Source organism: Lacerta agilis, chromosome 3 (assembly GCF_009819535.1).
Source record: "Lacerta agilis isolate rLacAgi1 chromosome 3, rLacAgi1.pri, whole genome shotgun sequence".
Lineage (NCBI taxonomy): Eukaryota > Metazoa > Chordata > Lepidosauria > Squamata > Lacertidae > Lacerta > Lacerta agilis.
In genome coordinates, this window is record NC_046314.1 from 72,985,636 (window position 1) to 73,011,883 (window position 26,248).

At 39.1% G+C, this 26,248-nt stretch overlaps 1 protein-coding gene across 5 annotated transcripts in view; it reads right to left on the reverse strand.

Moving 5' to 3' along the window:
* Positions 1-855: 855 nt before the first annotated feature.
* SIPA1L2 (signal induced proliferation associated 1 like 2) overlaps positions 856-26,248 on the reverse strand; it is a 79,523-nt gene continuing 54,130 nt past the window's right edge. For 2 of the 5 annotated variants that reach the window (XM_033144283.1, XM_033144281.1), the window contains 10 exons: positions 25,150-25,253; positions 22,706-23,091; positions 20,118-20,342; positions 19,357-19,507; positions 17,710-17,929; positions 15,730-15,861; positions 11,663-11,716; positions 10,642-10,759; positions 4,773-4,854; positions 856-2,080 (listed from right to left, as the gene is read on the reverse strand). In XM_033144283.1, the coding sequence (XP_033000174.1) occupies positions 1,934-2,080; positions 4,773-4,854; positions 10,642-10,759; positions 11,663-11,716; positions 15,730-15,861; positions 17,710-17,929; positions 19,357-19,507; positions 20,118-20,342; positions 22,706-23,091; positions 25,150-25,253 (1,619 nt within the window). In that variant the 3' untranslated portion in view covers positions 856-1,933. The remainder of the gene's footprint in view (positions 2,081-4,772; positions 4,855-10,641; positions 10,760-11,662; positions 11,717-15,729; positions 15,862-17,709; positions 17,930-19,356; positions 19,508-20,117; positions 20,343-22,705; positions 23,092-25,149; positions 25,254-26,248) is intronic. The other 3 variants (XM_033144284.1, XM_033144282.1, XM_033144285.1) reach the window with 2 other exon arrangements.

Below are 26,248 nucleotides of genomic sequence, written 5' to 3' on the forward strand. Positions count from 1 at the left end.
CAATACACAAAAAGGGTTCATTGCTCAAAGACATTCAAAGGAACACTATACAGAAGAACAATGAACATGTTGTAAACTGTAATATTATTGAAAGAAGTATACAAGTATAACAATTGAGATATATCTTTAAAACATTAATGAAAAAGCTCAATGTTTTTGTTTTTAAGATTTGCTTCACTTTTATGAAATTGGTTTAATTGTCCATATTTTTAGTGCCCTTGAAGTAGTGTATTTCAAAGCAAGATTTTTTTCTTGCACACTTCCTTCAAAATTTCTTCACTGAATGCTTGTTTCAGACACATCAAGGCAGCACACATAAGTCAGGGCAAGGTAATTGTGGGCCTCCAGATGTTGCTGGACTTCCAACTGGCATAGGCAGTGGTCTGGGATGATGACAGTTGGAGTCCAACTGTTTCATGCTCCAAAACCTTTAAAATGTGGTATCTAATGTGATCCCTAATTTTTATAATATGACAATTAAGATGTTAAAGTAATTGAGACCACCTCCTTTTTAAGATATTGCAAACATTTTTGACCAGCATGCATGTCAGTACATAGCTAGACATTTTGAAGCAAACATTTTTCTGTGTAAATATGTATAGGATTGCACCACAAGACCTGTGATGTTCAATGTGTAAGTGTGTATGGGATTGCTGACTATTTTACAGATACGACCCAGAGTTGTTATTATATTGCAGACTGTAAATTAAAAAGGGGAGTGTAAAAGTGAACTGAAGCAGTAGCTACTCAAGTTCTTAGATTTGGAACCAGAGTGCAAGTGAAATGTATTAACTGTGCTCTTCCTTTATCAAACCCAGCAGCTTTTGTTAATAAACAGAGAGTTCTTATTTGTGGTTCACATTTTTAACATTTATTAAAAAAGCAAAATGTATGTTCATTTCAAATGAAACAGTTAAAAATGTTAAAGTATACTTACACAAATTGTGTATTAGCAGCATCCAATAGTAGAATTTTCTAGAACTCTGCAGTGCCATTTTGGCAAGCTAAACACACATTGTAGCTTGCAATCAACTGTCCTCACCATAGTGCAGATAAAACAAAAGCTTTATAAAATTAACAGGTTAAATAAGCTTAAATAAAGGTGTTAAATAGAAGTCACTCGCTCAAAGCTTCTGTACAAAGATAAACAAATCTGGCATTATACAAATGATTGGCTGGCTTGCACCACATATGGTTTCAATAGTTAGTTTCTCTAGAACAATCTTAGCTGAACATGAACTATACAAAAGGAACTGACATTGGAGTGAACTGATTCAAGTGAGCCATTTACAAGGCATGTGTATTATTATTTTTTAGAAAAATCAGAACACTGCTTAAATTCAGGCACCATTTTTTCTGCAAATAAATAATCCCTAATATATCTGCATCCAAACTAGTGTTAAACACCTCAGTGCTAATTTTTATAAACACAGTTTTGTGACTATTCAATTCTACTTCCATTCTTATTGCTATGACAATGTGACTGTGGAAATATCTACTGTACATACAAAAAAATAGAGCACCTTTAAACATGAAAGTATATGTCTAGTTTATTATTATTATTTATCTTACAATACTGAAACCCAAGCTACCATAAATTGCTTTACATCTTCACTGGAGCAGCTGAAGCACCGAAGATAAACCCCAATTTATTCTTCTTCAGGCAATCCCAAGTCAGAAGTATACTCTAAAATGTCTAAAATGACACCAGGAACTGTACATTCATCTTCACAAAAACAAATGTCTGCTATTCATTCTCTGTTTTCTTCAGATGAATATGAAGATAATTTCTTACTGTCAGTAGCCTGGGGCTGGGCAGAGATTACAGCAGAAAATGTAAAATGGATTGTGGACACAGTGAAATTATATTATGCTACTTCAAAAGTTACTGGTGTTATGTGGCTTCAACTGTGCTTTTACAAGGACTTTGATATTAGGATTTCTTGTCTATTGTATTGAAAAACCATTCTGTAAATTTTCTTAGCTGAGCAGCTGCTGTTTGAGATTCTTCCTGAAGTCTCATGTTATCTTGTCTCAAATGTTGGACTTCAGCTTGGAGAACAGCTTTGTCTTGTTTTTCCTAGATAACAGAAAAAAGGAGTTGAATGACGCTTATAGCCAGTGTTTTTGTTGCTTGTGTTTCTGAGCGAGTAAACAGACTTCTGTTTTCTTTAGCTCCCCCTTTGCAATGACAGCACTGGAACTCTAAGCTGAATTCCCAAATTTGCTTGCTCGGTTGTTCTAAATCAGATAGCCTTGCAGGCTAAACAAGATAAATGAGATTGTATAACCAAGTTTCTGCAGCAGAGCTGTAGGACTAGGCTACATTTCAGCACACTTCATCATATTCAGAGAGATCACTACACAAAAAGATAAGGAATATTTTTAGAGCTGTACATCAGATTAAGAAAAAACTACACAGACCTAAAGGTACTTTCAAACAAAATAGAAGGCAACAAGATGTCCAGCTGCATGGTTTCTACCCACTGAGTATTAAACACTGCCATCCAAAATGAACAGATAAGCATTTGTAGGGAAAGAATACATGCTGGACACATGAAGTTGGGAACAGCTTCCAAGTACAATGCAAATGCATCAACTTTAATTTTATCAGCAAGAGACACAGGGTCTGTTGCAATGCCAGTGTTTAAAGGCTGTGTGCTCTATAAGCAAAATCAGAGGGTGTGGGGGAAACCATATGCTGTCAGTTTTGGCAAATGGGTAAAAGAAAGTTACATAGAATCATAGTGGTGTATGTGCAAACCACCATGGCACTGCTTAATTCATACTATAAGTTTCACTGCTCTGGATGAGAGCAGAGCAATCACACTGTAATGGGATACTGGGTCATTATACGCAGTTCTACCTTATTGTACAGAAATGTAGAACATGCAGTACTACAGCCGCCAACCATAGTACCTATTATAAAACATATTATTTAGGGGTATTAATATTTTATTGACTTTGAGTGTCATTGGAGGGTTTTAAGCAGAGGTTGGATGGCCATCTGTCATGGTTGCTTTAGTTGAGATTCCTGCATTGCAGGGGGTTGGACTGGATTGCCCCTCAGGGTCCCTTCCAACTCTACAATTCTATTATTCTATGAGAGGCTATTAAAATCACACCTATACATTTAAAACATAATGCCCCCCCCCCAAATTCTTGGAACTGTAGTTTACTCCTCACATAGCTATATGATTCCCTGTTCCCTTAAACTACAGTTCCCAGGATTTTTTTGGGGGGGAAGCCATGCATTTTAAATGTATGATGTAAATATGACCTAACAACCATAGTCAAGAAGAAATTACTGTTTGGAAACCCTGACACAAAAAAATACTCTTGGGCTAAAGCTAGATGAAATCGACCAGTTCACAATTTTGTACCCAGTTGCATCAGACCTGGGCTTGAATTAAATGCTTGTGTGGGTATGATTTTTATACTAAAAAGAGCCCAAAAAACTAAACCGTTTTCTAGCTTAATTCCCCATAGTGTCTCCTCACGTGCTTTTCAGGCGGATGGCTACCAGATGTAAGTGGTGAGGTAGCACTCCCATCCATGGACCACTTTTACAGGAAACCCCCAACCCCAGACACCCAGATTCTCTTTTACTCCCTCAAGTAGGAGGGGGTGAGATCCAGCTTTAATCAAGGGGCTATACTGCTGCCACATGTAATATGAACCTTAGATTTGAGGATAAGTTGCTCAATTTAAAAAGTTTTCTAAACATAACAATAAGTGCTTCCTTTCAGAGAACTTCTGCAAAAGCAGCCATATGCTACTTCTTTAGAGGTTATGAAATAATTCCTTGCAGATGTTTGCAAAGCAAGTCTTACGTAAGAAGGCAACTGCAAAGAAGTCAAAGTAGTATTGGTCCTCCTGTAATATTTGAAAGCAATCTAATTTGTCATTTGTGTGGTAAACAAGTACATCAGTGCCTTCAGACCTTACGCATGTTGAAGCATTTCTCCCTTAATTCTGCTATCATAATAGAAGTATTCATGAAGAAAAATGGTGGTGTAGTCAAAGGATATGCAAAGGGAAATTCCTATTTCTGAGTATACAGTCGGGAAAAAGTAGAATTCTTATCATTATTAAAACCTATGATTTAAACAAACTTGACACACCTATTTTTCTTACAGAAAATAGCTGTGAACTAAAAAAGGGGGGCACACATTTGTAGATCTGAAAATGCAGCCTGTATTACTTAACTATACTGTGTTAAACATAGGCCAAATATTAGCTTATCTATCACTTAGTATTATAATTTATCATCCAGGTTATAGGGAATCCGAACTAGAGAACAGGAAGTGCTACCCAAGCTTATTATGCCAGAAATATTGAATCTAGCCCTGAGGAAGCTAGTAGATTAGTCAGAAGAATAATTGGACTTTCTACATTTTTAAAGGCTAAATATAGGGAGGTTTTTAATGCTTGATGTTTTCATAATGTTTTAAGATATGCTGTAAGCAGCCCAGAGTAGCTGGGGAAACCCATTCAGATGGGCAGGTATAAATAATAAAAATGTTGTTGTTGTTGTTGTTAAATGCAGCTGCTGGGATTCTTGATTTGGGTTTGGGGCTAGACTGCTCAAAAACATTTTTTGAAGGACTTTTATCTAAATTTGGTCCAGAGGGTTAGGGGACATGCAGAGTAGATTGCAGATTTTGGGGGATGCACAGGGGAAGGAGAGAAAGGAGAAGTCCCACTGTGTGAGCTGCTTACACAGTGTTAGATACAACCCAATGACATTTTATTCTGCTTAACATTTTTACCTTCCGAAGATCAGTTTGCAACTGTCGGAGGATCACTTCCAGCTGGTTTACTTTTCCAGTCAATGTGGTAGGGCTATCCTCCCTACAAAATTAAATTGCACTTAGTTTTGAATTATTTCAAGATGTCCTACCCACTCCCAAGTAAAATAGTTCCCTGTGCAGATGACAATGAATAATGATTGTAATCAGTGCAAAAAGCACATATAAAAGCTTGTTCAGGTTCAAGGCCACTCAAGATTGAGACAAACTCCTAAACTGAGATCAAACACCAACAGATATGACTATGGTATCATTCTCAAGGAGCAAGAAAATCTTACTGCTAGGCATTGTGATAAGTGCAAAGTGCTTGTCACAAGGAACACCAACAGCAATGTAGGCCATTGCTCCAACCCGGTCTTAATTATGATCTATCATTAGAAATGCAGTCATTAAGTCCTCATGAATCCACTACCATAATAATTAAGTAATATTCAATCTATATGCATTATGTGAAGGATCATGAGGTACCATCCAACTGCACCCTGTTTCCCACCTGCTCAGAGGCAGAATTAGGGCCCCAGTCAACAAGGCTTGCCAGCAGGCAAGACAGACAAGCTTCTCCTCCTGTTGGGAGAAGACATGTCTGTTGGCCTTGGGGCTTCAGAACTCCTTATAGCTCAGGTGAAAGGGAGGAGGCTAGTAGGAGTCGTCTTGGCTGAGCAACAGGCAAGCATGGAGAAAAATGCTTGGAGACTGGACTGATTAGCTGACAAATGGGGAGAGGCATAAGGATGCAGGCTATGCTTCACCATACTCATGGCTGGTTAGGTGAGTGGAAGGAACTTGGGGGCCTAGTGAACTACCCTGCCGAGTTCCTGAAATGCTTGAGCACTGGCACAGACCCTCACTCAGTGGAGTCCTTTGCCTCAGCCCCCAGGGAGGTGGATCAGTCCTGGAAGGAAAGATTAATAGGGGTCTTTCCCTTTTGCATGCAGGAAAGAGAGGTAAAGCTGCCACACAAGGAACTGTGTGGTATTCACTAGATACCAAAGTGCTTTTGAGTGGATCTACAAATATTGTGGGAATGTCTACAACCCTAATCCGGGGGGGGGGGGGGCTGCCTAAATGACCAGGGGTTGGGGTTAACTATTAGAGTGTACTGTAATACTTAATCCCTAATGAAAGTCATGATCTGAACATCCCAGTGACTGTGGCTGTTTTTGTTTCCCTGCCCATGGAAGCCTGGCACATTAACAGAAAAAGCGCAGTCAGATGAAATACAAGACAGAGTGCCTATATCTGCAAGTAAAATAGGAGGCAAAACAAAATTGTTCATTGTTCTTGACAAAATCAACTAAAGCAGGTAATGCTACAGGTTGAAAAAAGTCTCTTAAAATGGTTCAGAAAACAACTCTCATCATGAATTTTCTTGCTTCTAAAAGAAGGAAAATGAGATTCTAGCACACTGGTTCTCATTGAATTATTATGCAAATATGTCAAATTGTATTACAACACTGCTAGCTAAAAATAAATAAAGAAAGAAAATATATCAAGAAAAGTGACATCTTATTTAAGATAAAGACTTTGTTTCCACGCCTCTTTCCACATTTTGAAACTGAAAATCTAAATAGACACTTCAAAACTTTAGTAGATGCAATTCTTATCTTAGTGGTAGATGGCACAGTAGGGCTGCACCTCTTAACTGATCTCCCTCTGGCCAAGTCACTGCTGCATTCTGGACAGAGTTTTATATTGCTATGGATGCTGAGATATATTGACCTGAAATGTTTTTAGTGCTATTATTAGAACTAGGGCTGTGCTGTTAATATCCGATAAGATTTGAATCTTTTTTTTTTAAAAAAATGAAACCACCATGGGGATACAATATTGTATTTTAAATGACAGCTAAACAACTATTAAAATAAAATATCTGCTTCATATAAATGGCTTCCCCTGCAGTACGGTATGTGTGTTGTTTGTTTTGGTGGCAGCCAGAACACTCCAGTAATATCTGAGGCAGCTCCTGGTCTTTTTTTTAAAAAAAGCTGACAGGTATTGGGAAAGGTATGAGAGCTGATTAAAATTTTAACAGACTTAAAATGAACAATATGATAAATTTAAAATATGGATACTATGAATTCTATTGCAGCAAATCTTTGGCAATCTTTCTTATAATCTTAATGCAGCAGTCAGAAAAATACAGTTGTTGTGGCAACTCATGAGGCAGGGAGGATCACTGAACAGTGATATAATGAGCCAAATTACCATTGCATGCAAGCTCCCTTTGGATTTTTATTTCTCTAGGGCAACTGGATTGTGGGGTTACATTGTTTGTCTTGTCGTTTACTATTAAAATGCCTAAGCTGCACTAAGGTTGAATACAACTGGGCAGTGAACCTCTCCACCATTGCTCCCATTAACTTCCCTCTTCCCCCTACCAGAAATCCAAAACTTCAGAAATGTAAATAAGTCCCTCACAAACCTTAATCTTTGTGTCAAGTGATTATTTTATGCTCTATTCTACTAAATGCCTAGAGTTTTTAGTAGTGAAATATTGTACAATTGAACTGCAACCTTGAAATGTAATTTAAGACAGTGCTCAAATGATGGGGGAAGATAATTAGAGGGGGCTTAATAAAATCCATGAGCCCTGCCCCAGAGATGGGGAATGTGTGGTCCTTCAAAACTTTTTGGGCTGGAACTCCCATCATCCCTAACTATTAGCCACGCTCACTGGCACTGACAGAATCTAAAGTCATGTTCCCCATCCCTGCCCTACCCAATGTCCCTGCCAGTTTTAGACTCTCCCATTACAACCCATAAGATACATCCTGCCTCTGTTCCTACATGGATCTCTACAAATTATTCATACAAAATACATTTTATTATAGAAGCAGGTAACAGGCCAAGAATTACAATCGTCTCCTCCTCAAGTGCACTGGAATTGGAGGGTTGTGTCTCCATTTTTATGAGGGGTTTTTAATGCATGTTTTTTATTTATTAAAGCATTTCTTATGAGGTGTACATAAAAGCAATCCACAAAAAACGGGATAATAAAAATGTATCATAAAACTGAGCACTACCTCAAAATGCATGCTGGAACAAGGAAGTCTTAGGCATGCACCTGAAGTTCAGCAAATGAAGGTCCTGTCTAATCTCAGGTGGAAGAGATTTCCAGAGGTTTGGGCCCACTACACTTAACACATGGCTTCTAGTAGTTATGAGCCATGCATCTGAGCCATGGGCGACTGCCTACAGGGACTCCCCCAGAGATCACTGACTGGACTGGGATATAGGAGATCAGACAGTCCTTAATATATCCTAGACCAAGGTTGTAAAGGGCCTTGTAAATTAATACAAGAAACTTGAACCTGGACTGGTAATATGTGGGCAGCCAGTGCAAGCTTTTCAGAACTGAAGTTATTCTGAACCAGGCAAAAGGGCAGCCCAACATAGAGTGCATTGCAACCATTGAAACGCTTGAGGTTACCAATGCATGAATCACTGTAGCCAGGCTGTCCCTGTCCAAGAATGGCTGCAGCTGGTGCACTAGCCAAATCTGGTAAAAGGCACTCCTATCCACTAAAGATACCTGAAACTTAAAGGTACCAGGAGCACCTCCAAACTACACACCTGTTTTTTGTTTTTTTCTAGAGATAGCAAAAGTATTATTATTATTATTATTATTATTATTATTATTATTAATTAATTTTATATCTACATGGAGTTTAACAACAAAAACACTAGGCTATTGGACTCAGTAATAAAGGACTAGTGGAGCCAATTGGGAGACATTAAGCAATCATATGTGAACCCCCTTGAACCGACTCCTCTTGAGCCATGACTTCTAATCCCCACAATCTCCCCCCAACCCTCCTCCATCCTATTTCCTTCCCATACACATCTTCAAGCACCTCCTGCCACAATACACAACCACCCTAGGCTCTCACAAGAATCTCAACACCAGCAATAATAATTAGACAGATGCTAATTAATTTGCTTAAGCAACCACACTGCTCTTACCTGGGAAACAACCAAATTCTCCCCACACCCCGCCTCTCACTCATGGGTATCAAAAATACAGGACTCAGTGAGTTTCACACCCTGACCAGATCACTAACATACAAGTACGGGCAAAAAAGCAATACAAACAATAACAACACAGTACCATACCATTAATTTTTGCAGAGACTGAAACACACACAACAAAAATCAAATAGGGTGGCTCCTTTTCACCAACCCCAAAGTGACAGCAGCGGCTATTTTATAAAATCCTTAGACTAGCCAGGCCCTCCCACACAACTCTTAGTAGCAAGAAACACAGTAGCAGAAAACAACTATCCAGCCAACCACTTCCCAACTATCCTGCCAACAACCACAGCTCCAACTGGTAAGGACTCAAGAAACACAGGGGCTGGGGAAGTCATACAATATATCTATCCACACACACACGTACGTCTGTTCTCTCAGTCCTGTGCTCCTTACCAGGAGATGTAAGTGCAGGGATGGGGAACCTCCAGCCCACAAGGCCATTTCCCCCAAACCATGCCGACCTGTCAACCAGCTGGTGTGATTTATGACATCAACTGATGGCTAGGACTCAATTCTGCACTGTTGCAGGTGCTTGTCCCCAGCAGGAAACAGGTGACTGCAGCCAAAGCAGCAGAATTTTACCTCTGCTTAACAGCTGACAGGCAGAAGAAGAAGAAGAGTTTGGATTTGATATCCCGCTTTTCACTACCCGAAGGAGTCTCAAAGCGGCTAACATTCTCCTTTCCCTTCCTCCCCCACAACAAACACTCTGTGAGGTGAGTGGGGCTGAGAGACTTCAGAGAAGTGTGACTAGCCCAAGGTCACCCAGCAGCTGCATGTGGAGGAGTGGAGACGCGAACCCGGTTCCCCAGATTACGAGTCTACCGCTCTTAACCACTACACCACTGCTGGCTCTCTCACAGAAGTTAAATCCTGCTCAGTTTCTCTCTTGGGAACAGGCACACACAGCTAAAGAAAGCAGGGGGGGCAGGTCTGCTTGCTTTCATAGCTGGTGCCTGTTCCCTGTGAACAGTTGTGTGCCACAAAAGCAAGAAGACCTGATTTTTTTTTTATTGCATTGCTACATGTGAAGTCACACCTCCCAGGGGGAGGGGGGAAAGAACCTCTTAGGGAAGGCTGAACCTGGAAAAGGGATTCTTCCCCCACTTTCCCTGTCAGATGTGTGCTGAGGTTAACGACTTCTCACTTTTGCCCAGCAGGCAGAGAAGAGACCTTTTGGATACATGTTTCCTTCTCTCTCCTTTCTGCTTTCTAGGCTAGCAACTCCTTCTCAGCCTTCCCCAAGTCAATGAATCAGTTTATTTCAGCTTTAAGCTCATAGCAAGACAAGACAAGACAAAACAAAACAAACAAAAAACCCCACAAGAACAGCAATTACACTCACACAATCAAATTTAAAAGGAAATTGGCAACAATAAAATTAGTGGCAATAAAAGACTTAATAAATATACAAAATAATGTGCATGTTACTTCCAAGCAATTTCGATTTCAAATTCCCACCAACAATCCCTTATGTCTCATGAATGAGCCTTCCCCAAGTATTTTCTCCACCTCTTTTGGTTTTTTCATTTTAGCCGACGGGGAGCCTATGACTTCAGAATCTGAAGTGAGGTGAGACTCAACCTCTGAGCTGAAGCACAATATGATCTATCTCAAGTACTGAGCTAAGACAATCCCCTATCCAAGTCCTTGAAGATGTTCCAAGCCAAATACCTCCACCGCACCCCGTTTATAACCCTATCTATCATTCTGCCTCTCTATTCATTCCAGGAGGAATGTTTTCATGAATTTGTTCAATCATGTTTCCCCTCAAAGAAAAGAGGCAAGGTTTACATACCCTGTAGTGTCAATGAAGTCCTTTCCATTTGTTGGACTTGCGCCCAAGGCTTGATTACTCTCCAAGCTTTGCACATGCTGCATGTCATTCAAGGTGCAAAAAGATGCAACCCTTTGATCTGGAAGGGCAAATAAATAAATAAATAAACATCTAAAATGAAATGACTGCATAAAAATACTCTCAGCTTAAACAACCGGTTTTCTTTTATCCAATTCAGCTACAGCCAAGAAACAAGTGTATATATTACAGGGAATCCCCCCCCCAATACCCCCTGAATTTCCAACATAAAACATCTGATAGCAAGACCACTATAGCCTCAGCTTTGCATATTCAACAAAACAAGACAGATTTGTTTTCACTGTTATTTTGACAGAAATGTACAGAAAATCTGAGACCAAGTCCAATTTCAAGCAAACTAATAGCAGGCACTTAATGGGACAGAGGAAGATACATAATTCCATAAAAAGTTATGGAATGCAGTATAGCAAGGCACAGTTATTCTACCTGAACAGAATAATATGCAAATGCTACCATTATGACCACCACCATACATTTACCAATCTTCCACATATAATGTCAGCTGCTTCCTTTTAGGATTCTGGAATAAAATCTTTACCCTAGGACTTGCAGAATACATGCTTGCCTTGTTTGGGAACCGAGTTTCTTTACTGAAGGGCATGCAGTGTGGCATACAAAAATATACCCAGTTCTAAAAGAAAATGAGTATGCCACACACAAACTGGTATAGAACATGAGTAAATCACACTTTGAGGCTTTTTTCCCATGCAAACGGTTTATGCTGCAAGAACAGAGATCATTCATTTATATATAGACTGTACTCAGATTTCTCTAGTCCACAGACTTCTGCTGGCCCTGACCATAACATGCCTTCCCCTCACATCTCACAAAGGCCCAATGCCTGCATATAATCATGCAACCGTGCAAACATATAAAAGCATAAAGGTAGGGTTTTGTTTTTAATAGAAAACGTAAGATTCAGCAGCCAACCCCAGACCATCACCTAGAAACGGAGTGTGATGACAGACTGGCCCAAGTTCTTCGTCAGAGTCAAAATCTGAAATAAGATTTAGAATGCTCCTATGAACAACAGAGTCCACCGAGCTAACTTTGGAATAATATAGTTGCAATCCTTATGAGACACAACAGTTATAGAATATTACTTAACATCAACACATGCTAACTCTTACTGTGGGATCTTTGCTGATTTTTTTCAAAACAGTATTTTTCCTCATCAACTCACCCCACTGCTACATGTGCTAAGTCAAAAAAAATGATTTTACTTTTCAGTAATAATGGCAGCATAATAGCCATCAGGATTTCCTCTTTCCCAAAGACAAACTATCCATATTTGTTACTATGCTCTATAAGCATTATGGGACACAAAAAAATTGCAGCTTGAGGCCTGGTTATCACTTTCCCTTTTCATGTCAATCTTTCAATTATGAAATAAAAGTAAATATTTGGATCTCTTCCTAAAAATGTTCCCTAGCAGATGATGGGAAATGATAGAGGAGACACAGCAGTTCATAAACATATGTAAAATTTGAATGCTAGACAGTCTTTTTTCTTTCACTTTCTTGGCAAGATAGCATGGTGCATGGCAATCTTCAGATATGCCTAACTGTAAATGCAATTTTACCAGGCTGCATGTAAAATACTGTATATTCCTAGTATATGCTTTCTTTTTCCTCTAGAGACTTTTGAATAGTAATGTCCAGTGTCAAGGACTGCTGAAAGTGCTAGCAGCCAACCTTTAATACTTTTGTTTGATCTACAAAGGGGAAAAGTATAAAAATACAAACAGAATGATACATCTGCAGACTATCACTGGCACAACCAGAAGTAGCAAAAGTAAATACTAGAGAAGAAATGAGCAAAGGGTGATATTAAATTCTGGAGATATGAAATTTTGGAAAGATTGATTAAAACATGCTAGACAGGGCAGTCAACGGGGCTCTTCGTATGTTCTTAATATGGCCAAAATACAAACATCTTTCTCAGAGTGTCTCAAGGCCTAAAAATGTCAGACACAGAGAAGAACAAGGAACATAATAATTTTTGACTTGCAATCTTGCAAATTTCCTCTGAAGAACTTAATACTGGCTGCTGTTGAAGACAGAATACAATTACTGAGGTTATGGCTTTCTAAATGTAATAGCTTATCCAAGAAGAAAGAGCTATTGCAGATGGATTCCATCTCTGACAAAGGCAATACAGATCTAAGATGTTCATTCTGTCTCTCTCAAAGGGAATGAAATCATGGGAACGCATAACATAACAGGAATCTGAAATCCAGAAGGGAACTGAATGAACCAACATTAGACATGAACAATGATCCTTCTGATTAACGACATGTACACCAGGCCCTTGGATCTTGTTTGTAAGCAGAGGCCTCTATTCTGTCCTTCAGCATATAAATACAGATCTGAATTATGCCAGCCATTCTTTTTGAAAGTATGGTATTAACAGATACCTTTGTTATACCTAGAATAGGAATACTGATTCTGCAAAGAAATATAACTGCTGAAAACAGTAGTCAGCTACACAAGCAGAAGTGTGCTGATCACTGTTACAAACTGGAAGAAGCAAAGAATGAAAATTTATGTGAAGACATTTGAAGGTCTACAAAATAAAAGTTCAGAAACCAGCTGTTATATCACATTTATATCAATCATTTTAACAGAGGTTAGCTTCAAGTTAATTGAAGTACACCTATAGTAGATCCATTGTCTTTCTCAAACTGTTTCGGCTAACATGCTCTGTAAAGTTTAGTCCTAACTTTGATTTTATGTTTTCATTAATGCAGTGCTCTAACAATGTAACATCCTGTTCTTAAACATGTATTCTGGCACAGTTTTAATGCTTTGCTAGGATAACAGGTCTTCTGATGTTGAGGTAGCAACCATAAACCAGAGCTACTGTAATGTAGTGAATAGTGTGAACCCTTGAAAATCTGGGTTCCAATCCCTGATCAATCACAACACTGATTGAGCTAGTCACAGTCTCTGGCAGCCTACCCCCCCCCCCCGGGTTCCTTGTAGAGAGAAAATTGGGAAAAAACCTTTGTATACTGCCCTGAGGTCCTTTGAAGATGGAAGTGTTAAAAAGTTCAAACAAAGAAAAAGCATGTGTTCCATATGCATGATGACTTAGAATCCGGCTTTCAATAGTATACATCCTTTAACAATCAGCCTTATTATTCTTATTCTTTAAAAAAGATACATCTATTTTCTCTCCCCAGGTTCTTTTTACTAAAGCTATTCATTCATAATTGTTTCCAATGTTTACACTACAATCCTAAACATACTATCAGAGCAACCCTTTGCATGTTTACTGACTGTTCAGTGGTATTTACTCACTTGTAACTGCATAAGATTGCAGTCTTAGCTACACTGAAGCTCAAGTGGATTTCCAAACACACACTATGAAACACAGTAGAGTTTTTTTTTAATTTCCACTATGTGCTAAATTGCACAGGTTTATTTATGAAAAACAGCAGCGACAATAACTACTACAGTTGTCTGAAGGAATCAGAAAAGTCTTTTATATCCAACATTTTGAATATGAATAAAATAAGAGTTGGAGAAATCCAGATTCAAATCTCCACTCAGCTTTGAACCTCACTCAGGGTGGGGGTGTACCTTTGGGCCTATCACTGTCTCTCACTCTAATCTATTTCGCACAGTTGTTATGAAGATAAAATGGAGGGGGGGGGAGAGAAAAGGAAGTCGTCTTGCATGAGCTGAGCTCCACTTGTTCAAATAACCTCCACCAAGCTTGGCAATTCCCCCGACACCCAATTGCAGTTCCCCATGCTACAGTCTACATTTGGAAGGGTCTACCAAACTTCTGAAAAGATTCTGGAGGTGGCAGGGGTTGAAGGAAGCAACACTGGGGCAGAAAAGTCTTTGTGTAAATAACCTTGATAGGGCTACACTCCCTCTGAATGAGTGGATACATAGCTTGGGGGTACTCCTGGATCCCTTGCTGTTACTTCAAGCTCACGTGGCCTCAGTGGCACAGAGTGCCTTCCATCACCTTTGGGTTGTGGCCCAGCTGCACCCTTATCTGGACAGGGACCAGTGCTTTCTTCAGGAGTACTCAAGGGTACCCAGTACCAGCACCTCTTTTGTTGTTGTTATACAGTGGGGCACTTACTGTAACAACTTCATGTTGAGTACCAGCACCTATTTTTCTAGGGAAAAAAGCACTGATAGGGACAGCCTAATTTATGTCATCTATGCTTTGGTAATCTCTAGGTTAGATTACTGCATTACGTAGGCGCTGCCTCTGTAGGCAGTTCGGAAAATTCAGCTAGTGCAGAATTCAGTGGCCAGGTTGCTCACCGGGGCAAGACTGTTGAGTATATTACAACAATCCTGTTCCGAATGCACTTGATACCAATTAGTTGCTGGGCCCAATTCAAAGTGCTGGTTTTGACTTATAAAGCCTTAAATGGCTCAGGACCACAATACCTCAAGGACCACCTCTCTCCATATGAACCTACTCAGACCCTGAGATAATCCTCTGAAGCCCTTCTTGTGTGCTTCCTTCACAAGAGGTTCGGAGGATGGCAACATGAGATGGGCCTTTTCTGCAGTGGCTCCTCGCTTGTGGAATGCTCTCCCCAGGGAGGTTTGGCTGGCACCTTCATTTTACACATTTAGGCACCAGGCGAAAATGTTCCTCTTTAAACAGGACTTTGTCTGATTCTTAAGATATTTTTAATATGAACTAGTGGCTATGTGTGTGTGTGGGGGGGGGGAACTGCCCTAAGAAAACTCAATAATTCAGGATGTCAGCCTATGCTGTTCTCTTTCTGGCTTTCCTTATGCCACCTTTGGTCTTAGCCTATTCTGCAAAATGACCTGATGGTCCACCAACAAAGTTCTTGGGACTCACCTATCAACTGGAAGTGACTGATCATTGAATGGCAAAAAACAGGTAAGTCTAGAGCGCATGTGTAGGACTGCCAATGACTAGGGGCAATGAATCATGTTACAACAAGCATAGGACTTTAATTTCTACTAACTACATGTACAGTGGTTGCAAAAATTCTTACAGTACCTTCAAATGCTTGTGCAGCATCTACAAGGTGACACCAGTCTAATCCTGTTGCTGTATCTGGAAGGGGCATCAACCCAGGATCATTGAATCTTGATTTGTCAGATAAAGACCCGTCTGAGAACCAAAACTCATCTAAATTAAGAAGCAGAATCAGAAGCCATCTTCAGGACAATGTTTTAACAGGTAAGAAAAGGAAAAATTACAATATTTAAAATGTTTTATTTTTTATGGACTGTGTATATGACATAGTATTTTATAGTTTTTAATTAAGTCATCATAAATGTTATGCTTTTAATACAATGTGAACTACTTCGGGAGTGTCTGACCTGAAAGCAGGGCTATGACTGGTCCAAAACCAGAAAATATGTACACACAGTATCAGGCCATCAATATGCTACAATGTGTATTTAGCTAATGGTTACCACTCTAAAATAAATGTTTTTCATTTCTGAATCACTTCCCATTGTATATTTCAAAGTGATCAATTAAAACATACAAAAACAATTTCATATCCAACACAGATACCGACTGGGACAAAAATTGTTACTTGTAGAAGGCTTCTTGAAAAAGGAAGGCTTTCAATAGGCACCAAAACTACAACAGAGATGGGACTTGTTTGGTATGTAATGGGAAGGAGTTTGAACAGCTAAGTGGCAGCAGCCTGATTATTACCTAAGACTGAACAAGCTTCCTAGTGATGGGTTGGATATGAATGAGATAATATTTTAGTTTATGCTGATAGTTTCGAAATCTTGTTTGGAAAACCTTAGTTCTAGTTCCCATCCCTCCAAATAGCAATCCCAGTTTTGATGCCCGACCCTAACCTAAGCCAACTCCTAGGGGCCGAGGTCCCTTCAGCTACAATAAAATATTTGAGGGGGCTGGGGGGGGGGGCAAAGTTGATGGGCATTGCCATTAAAACAGTGTGTATGCACTCTGTCTTGTGATCAATTATGTGGGGCAGGGCTTACTTGCTCCCCCCCCTCAATATTTTATTTAAGTTGGCACCTCTGACCCAAACTGTATTTTTTCACAAACTCATCTGCTTACTGGTCCTGATCTCTAACAATGGTAAAAGATTGGGTGGGAATTATTTGGGTGGGCATTATTTGCTGCTCAAGTTCCTTGGTTTTGGTATGAGAGAAGCTGCACCAGTTCCAGGAGATGTGAGAGAGCCAAAGTTTGTTGCCCCATTCTGGGTGTTGCAAGGTCTTCTGAATAGAATACTTGCCCTTCTGGTGTTGGGAGATGCAGATTTTTGTCTTACTGCTGTCCTCCCTGTGGAGATAAACTTCCCTGGTGCTGATGGCAGTGATCTCAGCCTGGACCAGGTACCCTTGATTGAACTAACCATGGTTATGGGTTATGTCTGAACCAGCATAATTTATTTCTTAAGACTAATTAGCCTCTTAAACGTTGGTTGCAAACAAGATTCAAACCTGGGATTTAAATCCTGTTTATGATAGGAATCTCAGTTACTGTTAGACATGATTAAGATTCATAGTATCTTTTTCAAGCCGTATTCCACGCTCCCCTATTAGATGATTTGATTAGCAAAAAGCACAATACATTGTAATTACCTTGCAGATAACAGAATTAAGAATAAAGATGACAGACTGGATAAATGAGCAGAAAGAAGTATCAAAGCAATAATGTGAAAACAGTCTGAGTGAAACCACCTGACCACCTTTTGTAGCTGAAGCTGCTGCAAGGGACTGGACAAGGAGGCCCCTTCCCAGAGGGATTTTGTCAACTGGCATTGGACTGGTGTTCATACACAATGCTCCAAATTCAATCTCTGCCATCTTCAGGTAGGGCTGGGAAAGGAACCCGGAGAGCTGATCCCAAGTGAACAACTCTGAGCTGCTCCTGGTCAGTACTGAACTAGAGGAACTAATGGTTCAATTTGGTTGCTACATTCTGTTTAGAAGATCTGCCTTCAATTGCACAGTATCAAATGAGAGTGTAACACACACTTACGTCGTAGGTGTCCAGTACCAGTGGTTAAGCTTGTTCTAGGAGGTAAGGTGCTGTGATATGGTGGTGTAGTACTGAACAAAATATCATTTGGCAAAGCTTGGTCTAGCATTGAGCTCCGTGAGCTAGCATATGAAGATCCTCTCCGATTGCTACATATGCTCTCATCAGAAAGAGTGCGGTATAGCGTCCTCCTTGGAGATAGGTTCCCGTAAAATGAAAACTATGTTTTTTCAAAAATATAAATTAGAAAATATGTTCCAACATTATTATTATTAATTTATTCATTTCTATACTGTTTAATTGGTGAGGTGGCGTCTAATGATTGCCCTAACAGTTCATTCTGTAGATAAGCCTTACCCACTATAGTACACTAACATGAATTTAGTATTTTTGTACTAGTAACAGATTAGCTGTATCAATCATTTTGGGTAATCTGGCATTTTAGATTTTCTTCTGACATACAAGCATTCATCATAATGAATTATTACTTACTGAAATGTTGCATTAACTCCAGAGTAATAAATGAAACCTCTAGCTCTCTGATGGTAATAGTTGCAAGAATTCTTTGAAATCCTTCTAAAACTGTTAATCTGTAGTCTTGGTTTAAAGACTGTTCTAATATCTAATCCAAGTTATTAGCTATATATAGACTCCAAAATATAACTTGGATTAAACCAATTATCTTCTACTTCTCATTTGCAGAAAGTCCCTTGATCTACTCCAGAGTCCCTCTGATGGAAGGAGGTGGCAATTTTCACCGATTCCCCTTTCCTTTATGCCAGGATTGGGGAAGCTTTCTAGCCCCGTGGGCCAGATTGTTATGTTCTGTCCACCCCTTGCTGCCTTTGTTTGACAGGTGAGTGGAAGTAAACACCTGAGAGCAGAATCATGGCAGGTGAAATCCCAAAGCTGGGAAATTCTGGGAATGGAAGCATACAGCCAAACTGAGCAAGATTCAACCCCACCCGTCATTCATCAGACGAGTGACGTAAGCTAACAGGTAGAAGGGTATGTTTTGGGTAAAATGGCTTCACAGGCTGGAGGTTCCCACCTCTGCTTTATGACATCAACCAAGTTCTCTTAAACCCATTTCAGGTATTACTTAACCTGTATGATCACTACACAATATGGAAAGTGGATTATTGGAAATGGTTTCCATGTGGTTCAGGCTGACTTCCCTCTCCTTCCTCCTCAGACATATATATATATATATATATATATATATATATATATATATATATATATATATATATCGATATAGATATATAGATATATAGATATAGATATATACATAATAACCTTTGGACCTTGAAATGTTGCTTGACTACAACTCCCATCATCCCTAACTATTGGCCATGCTGGCTAGAGCTGATGAGAGTTGGAGGCCAACAAAATTTGTAGTCTCAGGGCAGCCATCCCTGCCTTAAAGTGAAGAGCTTTCAGGTCAAATATACCAAAACTCCTGACTATAACCATACCAGGCTTCATATTTGTGCGAATGCTTATTATTATTATTATTATTAGCTCTATACTCTCTCTCATTTACAGCTCTTTTTAGAACTCATCTCTATATCAAGCAGTGCTCCCACCACCATAACTGCCTCTAATGGTTACACAGAGACAAAGAAAAAAGTAACAGCAGCTAACCTTTCTTCTGCCTTCCTCCACAGAGATGTTGTCTGGCATCATCAACTTCAGAAACTCTTCTTTTGATAAGACTCGCTGACTTTCAGAAACTGTATTCCTTATAGAGGCCTGAAGCTGACTTGACGATAGGCCCTCAACATCACTATACATTCTGTAGAAACAATTTGTTCTTTGCAATTAGAGTGAATGTTGCAAAGTTGTTTAACTCTCTAAAATGATGATCAAAACTGGCACTAAAACCACAGTAACAATATCTAGTACATCAGTCATTAAAAGTTCCAAGAAAGTTTTTTTTTAAGTTGGGTTCTAACATGGAGGAGAAAACACACAACCCAATTCCTTTTTGTTCCTGGATTATTATTAAATAAAAAATAACAAAGCACACATTCATGTTGAGTACAGATTAGGTTATTAGTAATAAAGCATGACATTCCTTATACATTTATGTAATTATATTATTAGAGCATGTTTTGTTATTACCAGAAATTTTGCAAAGCTGTTTTGGATAAGAAATCAACTGCACATAAAAATGTATAAAACAAACTGAAATATTCAACTATACACTTTCCTTCTACATACTGATTTAGAACTTCGATTTCATGTCATACCAATAGAAAGCAGCTAACTTTGGCCCTTCCCTGCTTCTTCCTAATCCCGGGATTATACATCATCTAGCCTGCATTTCTTTTCATGATTCAGGCTCTTCTCCTCCTCCAATCCACACAGACTTTTCTTCCCCAAGAAAACAAACTCTCCCTTACTCTTGGGATTCCGAAGCTTCAGACTCCTCAGGTGTAGGGCTACCTTCTGACTTTTTCCAGCCAATGACATATTTGCTTATAGCTCCTTGTCGAGGGTAGCATTTTGCTATGGAGCCAGAGGTCTGTTGACTGCAATTTTGTGACACTATGTACACTTTGGACGTATCTAAAGATCCACTGCTTTTAGGGCCATGTGTTGAAGGACTTCCTGAATGATGTGACCCACTAGAAGAGAGGAAAGCACACAAAACAAAATACACAGTGAACTACATGAGGAAATATGTGACAGGAAAATATATCACATTTTTCAAAAGGACAGAAGTCAGCCATATTTAATGTTATCTGCTTTCTTTGTTCAATATCAATTAAATACTTTAAAGTCATCCTGGCTTCACTGGATATATTTATAGAAATTCATAATTTCCACATTACAGCTGATAGGAAATTTATTTGGAAAATGTATGCTGTATAATTCTCAAGGCAGTATACATTAAAAATAAATAAATTAGAAATATAACTTAAAACAAGAAAAATGTAGAGAAAAACACAGCAACAATAAAATCCAGCAAAATGGTGAAGCCTCTATTAAGGCCAGTACATGCTGGAATATCTAGGCAAATAAAAAATAATTCTCCTACTACCAAAAGGATATCAAAGATGGCACCAGATGACCTTCCTTGGGGAGGATATAACATAGGTTGCTACAACCAAAAGCCCTTGCCCCACTTCTTGGATCAGCTATATGATTTATTTCAGGAGGTGGGGAATCCAGAGAATGCCCTCAGATAATGACCATTGTGTTTGACTAGACTGTGCCCAATCAATTTAAAAGTACATTTTGTTATAGATTATAAAGCATTACTACATATGTCCCATTTAACTCTATGCTTAAAACACACCAGTATCAGATAAACGATTCAAAAATATACCCAAACATTGCTGTAAGAGGCCTTTCAAACATCTTAGTTTAAACTGACATTTCAGCAAGAAAGATGAACACACACATGGAATTCCTATATTTCTGTGGGTTTTATTCTATTTAGTTGAAGGTTTTTATGTTCTTACTTCACTGCCATCTTCTACAGCTTAGTTAAGTTGAAACTGAAAGTACAGAGACCAGATGTGCAAAGACATTTAGTACAGAACTTGAAGTGACAGGATTTCAAGTGCCAAGTTGGTTGGTTTGCAAATGTTTTCTATTTCAGAAAAGTAAAAATAGGAACTTAATTCCGCTGGTTAAGTTCTTAAAGCCTTAAAGACTCTAAACGTGGAAATCCCAACATTTTAGAAAGTTGTGTTCTGTTCAGCTCAGAGGACATATGCCTTTACTCAGTATTGCTAGGGATTGCCCTGCAAATCACTACCATCCTAAACCAGCCCCACTTGTTCACAAAACAAAGGTAAAATATGTACACACATTTGCGTGTCACATTTCTTTCAGTGTCAACATCTTACACAAAAGTCATGAAGCATTCTATGTACTGAAAGAGCATGTGGTAGGGCTACAGGGCTTGGCCCAACTTACTATCACTTTCATGCAGGTTAGCCACTGTCACACTCCCCTGACGCCAGCACATTCAAATGATGTCAGAAGGTCTACACACGTACATCTGCGGTGGCAGTGCATGGAGCCAGACCACACAGCCATGCACGCACCCAAGCTCTCTTTCAATGCACTGTGCATCTCCCCCACCCCACCCCAGATTGCAATAGTCTATATTTGCTGGGATAATCCAAAGGGTTCTGCAGATTTAAAAACTGTAATGTAATTTACAGATTTCATAATTGAAACATAGAGGTAGGGGGATATCTAGTTCAATCTTCTGCCACATGGGAAGACTATCCACTCAACAGTGTCCACATATAAAATCATATATTTTAAAAAATTAAAATTGTTCAGTAGCATCTTAGAGACCAACTAAATTTGTTCTTAGTATGAGCTTTCGTGTGCATGCATACTTCTTCAGATACACAGGTCTTAGACATCCTCTGTGGGCCGGGCCAGTGCAGCGTGGCACCAAAAATTGCTTCTGCGCATGCCCAGACGCTGAAAATCGTGCCTGTGCAGAAGCTATTTCTGGTGTCTGGGCATGCGCAGAAGCGATTTACGGCGCCACGGACACGCACAGACGCAATCTCCGGCATCAGGGCATGCACAGAAGCAATTTCCAGAGCCGCGGAAGAGAGTCCCCATGCTGTGCTGGTTTAGCGCAGTGCACGGGGATTCGCTGAGTGGGTGGCTCAGTTCAGGGGCGGCTCGTGGGCTGGTTAAATGGCCTGCCTCCGTGGGCTGCTTCCGGCCCAGGGCTGAAGGTGAGGGACCCCACTCTACAATATTGCATATTCTTCTCCTTTTATAGTTTTACTGTCAAGCACATGAAGGAAGTTTGTAAGGAAAGAGGCATTTTAGTCTTTCCTCCTCTGTTCTGAAATGTAACTTTGTTGAAATGAGGTTTTAGAAAAGCACTCGTGTAAAATGTAATGTTAATAGCAAAAAGAAAAAAGAAAAAGGTAAATCGACACTTTACTCAGAACTATCCATCACAGAATTGTGGAGCTGAAATCTTTTTTGGGGGGAAATTGCTTACCTGGAATGTGAAGATATTTCACTGAGGTCTCCCATGCTACCATCACCTGTATGACTGCTAGAAATGGCAGAAGCATAGCTGTGAACAGCATAAATTTTAGTCTCATCATCTGGTCCAGGAGTTTCAGATGATTCAGCCCACTGATCAGTCCGGCTATGTATCCCTGACCGGCTTCCAGCCAGGTGCAGAGGAGCCAAAATTGGAGCAGGCATACAAGGAGCTGTATCAATCCCACTGTCAGTAGAAGCCCCTTTAATGTACGTTAATCCAAGCATGTCAGTGTCCATTAGGTCTTCAGAGCCAAAGTGCTTATCATCACTGTTGCTGGATGTGTTACTTGACAGGGTATTACTGCTGGAATGGCTGGAACAGTTTTTGTCTCCAATCTTAAAGAGAAACATTTTACAATACAGTTTTACTTCCTCTTATTCACAGTTTCATCAATCAAAGAAGCAAGCAGCTGCCTCACTACTTGTTGGAAGTGCCAAATAAAAATGAAGCAGATATAATGAATAATGCTAACAGCATAAACTTGTAATGTGGATAAAATAATTAGTATTTTGATTAACACATGCTCAAATGCATCTTGGTGGTGGTGGATTTTTTTGAGTGACTTTTTGAATTAACACTTTTTGCTTATTGCATGATTTAAAGGATATGCCATTATCACTTGCATTTTTTAAATTTTATCGTTTGTAAGCTTCTTCAGGACATTGGCTATGGGAAGCAAAGAACAAATTTAATAAATTAAAGTAAATAATCTGACCATTGTATAGAAGATTCCACTGTGCGGAGTGAATTGTGTTCTGTACAGAATAAATGTTATAACATAGTTTTAAATTAAATCCCTAACATGTCATATTACATCAGCAAATGTCCATTTTGTTATAAGAGAACCTCAAAATGTTTGTAAGTAATTGAACACAAGATGAACTATTTTAAGAAAAAGACTAGCATCAGCCTCTGCATTTGCCCCTCCTGTTGCTGGGCAAGCAAGGGACAGCAAAACCCAAACTGTTCTCGCCTTCTCTCCCCCATTTTGCCATAACAAGCAAAATGTGCAAGATTCAAAATCAAGAAATACAGATAAAGTCAACAATATCAGTTCCTCTTGTACTGAGGAAAGTCAATGTTTAAAAGGGTATAAGTGAGGAAACGGAAAGGGATTTAAAATGCCTATGTCATATTAAAAAATAGCCAGCACATATCCACCTAAATGTGTATGTATGCAGAAACATAGGATAAGATACAGGATAACCTTGTGCCAATGTTACTCCCTCAGGTGGCTTAGATAACCAGTGCTGTTTTGATCCTACAATCATCCTTCAGTCATGAAGATGAGCTGTGACCAGCACTGGTTTTGTCCGGACAGAGTATGGGAATCAAATATGCTGAAATAGTAGATTTGATTATTGCTCTTTTGTTTCACTGACAAAAAGGCGATGAACATTTGCTAGCTGCAACACAGGGGGTGGGGACTGCTTATTCATATGAACTAGAGGAAACCAAAGAATTTGGTTTGGCATAGTTCCCTTGTCATTTAATTTACCACAAAAGTGATATTTGTGCACAAACAGGCTCTATTTTCCAAATCTCACACTTCAGTTCTCACATTATTTAATTCAGCTGGGAATAATTGTTTCTTAACAATCAGGTCATCACCACCACCACCACACAAATTAACAGGAACAAGCATAACAATATATTCTTATTAGATGCATTCTTTAAATGTGAAATTTTGCCTAAATAAAAGAAGTGCAATTGCTGGTAATTAAAATAGATGCTTATCCCTCACAATATGACAAGAAATGGCAATGTATGAATGTCACTTGAATACAATAGGAAATGTATTCAGGACTATGCAAGTCAATGTAAATTACGTTCTAATCAGACACCAGAGTGATGCTTACATGAAACTTTAATCCAAGCAGTGCCCTAGAAACCTGCACATGCCCTTTATAATGAGATTGTTTGAGGTCACTGCCAGAAAGAATACTTGAAACTACTTCTGCATCAGTGATGCTTATTAGTTGTGCACACACTTTAGAAAAAAAATTAAAGACTCTTGCAATTTATTCCACATCTGAGATTGTAACACTGGCAGATACAACTGGATGGCCTCTTATGCATTCAAATTTTCAGTTTTTCAGTTATTCCATTAAAATGATAGTACACAAAACAATGCCAGACAGAACTGTAGGACATAGCAAGATACAGAAATAAATTTATTAACCCCAATAAATAAACTATCTTGCAGGATAGTTTACCCTATGTAATTGGTACTTCTATACGGGAAAGCAGGGACAAAACATATACTTTCAATCAAGTTGCTGGCTCAAACGCAACCAGCTATTTGCACAGCTCCCCCAACTTTTGCAACAGAGACTGTGCCCACATATTTGGAAAGATTCCTAATTTGGGAAACCCTAAGAAAAAAGACTTACATGAGAAAATTTGTTTGGTGAATCCTTGCCACTGTTCTCTTTCTGTAAAGCGCGGTCTTTATAGGAACTCAAGACTTTGGTTGATGGTGCATGCCACTTGGTTTCTGCCATAAATAATTATGTGTTTTAATTTCTAAACGCACAAAACATATTGTACAATGAAAAAAGCTCACAACTTAATGCTATATGCATCAGGTTGAAACAGTGGTGTTCTTTGAAATTTCCTAGAGCAGAGAGTTTACTCTTGCCCATCATCTTAAAAGATAATTAAACTGATGTCTATACAGGTTACTAAATGAGAGTTCTGAATAACAAGGGCCTGTTTGTACATATCCTTTTGCTGTGTCGTTTCTACAAAACATGGAAATGCAAGCACAATGCAAAATCAAGACATACATCCTCTTAATGTTCTGATGATCAAAAACAGAGAGAGATAAACAGTATCATTTTAAAAGGAGTCATCCCAGTAGCTTTGAGGAAAAAGTAATTTAGCTTGTATGTGGAGGGGGGAAAACTTAAAACTCTCTGCAAACAACAAATGTGATGAGATACATATGCAGCTGATTCTAGTCTTTACTCAAGAGAGTACTATGCGCAGGCGCATAAGACTGTGTGAAAATGTGGTAGAAAATGGTGTGTGCAAGGATGTTTGCAATTATATGAGGAAGACAGAAACAGGGAAATATGAACATAAAAACAGAGAACAGAGATAACCTTGATTGGCCTGGTGGAGGATGTATACCAGGAGCTGGGCAAGGAGAGTGCTGGTTCTTGACCTCTCACTAGCTTCCAATATTATCAACTGGGATGAGACTTGAAGAAAATGTTCTTCTTGGCCAAATTTCAGAATGTGCCAGTGGGAATAATCCTTGGGATTTAATTGTGTCATAGGGTTGATATTGTCAACCATGTTGTTTAACATTTACATAAAATGGCTAGGAAAGATTTCCAAAAGTTTTGCATTTGTTACCATCAGTATGCCAGTGACACACAGTTCTGTATGTCCTTCCCCTCTCAAGCCAGGATGGCTGTAGTAGTCCTTAACTTGTGAGATCACTGACTGATTGGATGTGGGTTAACAAACTAAAACTTAATCTAG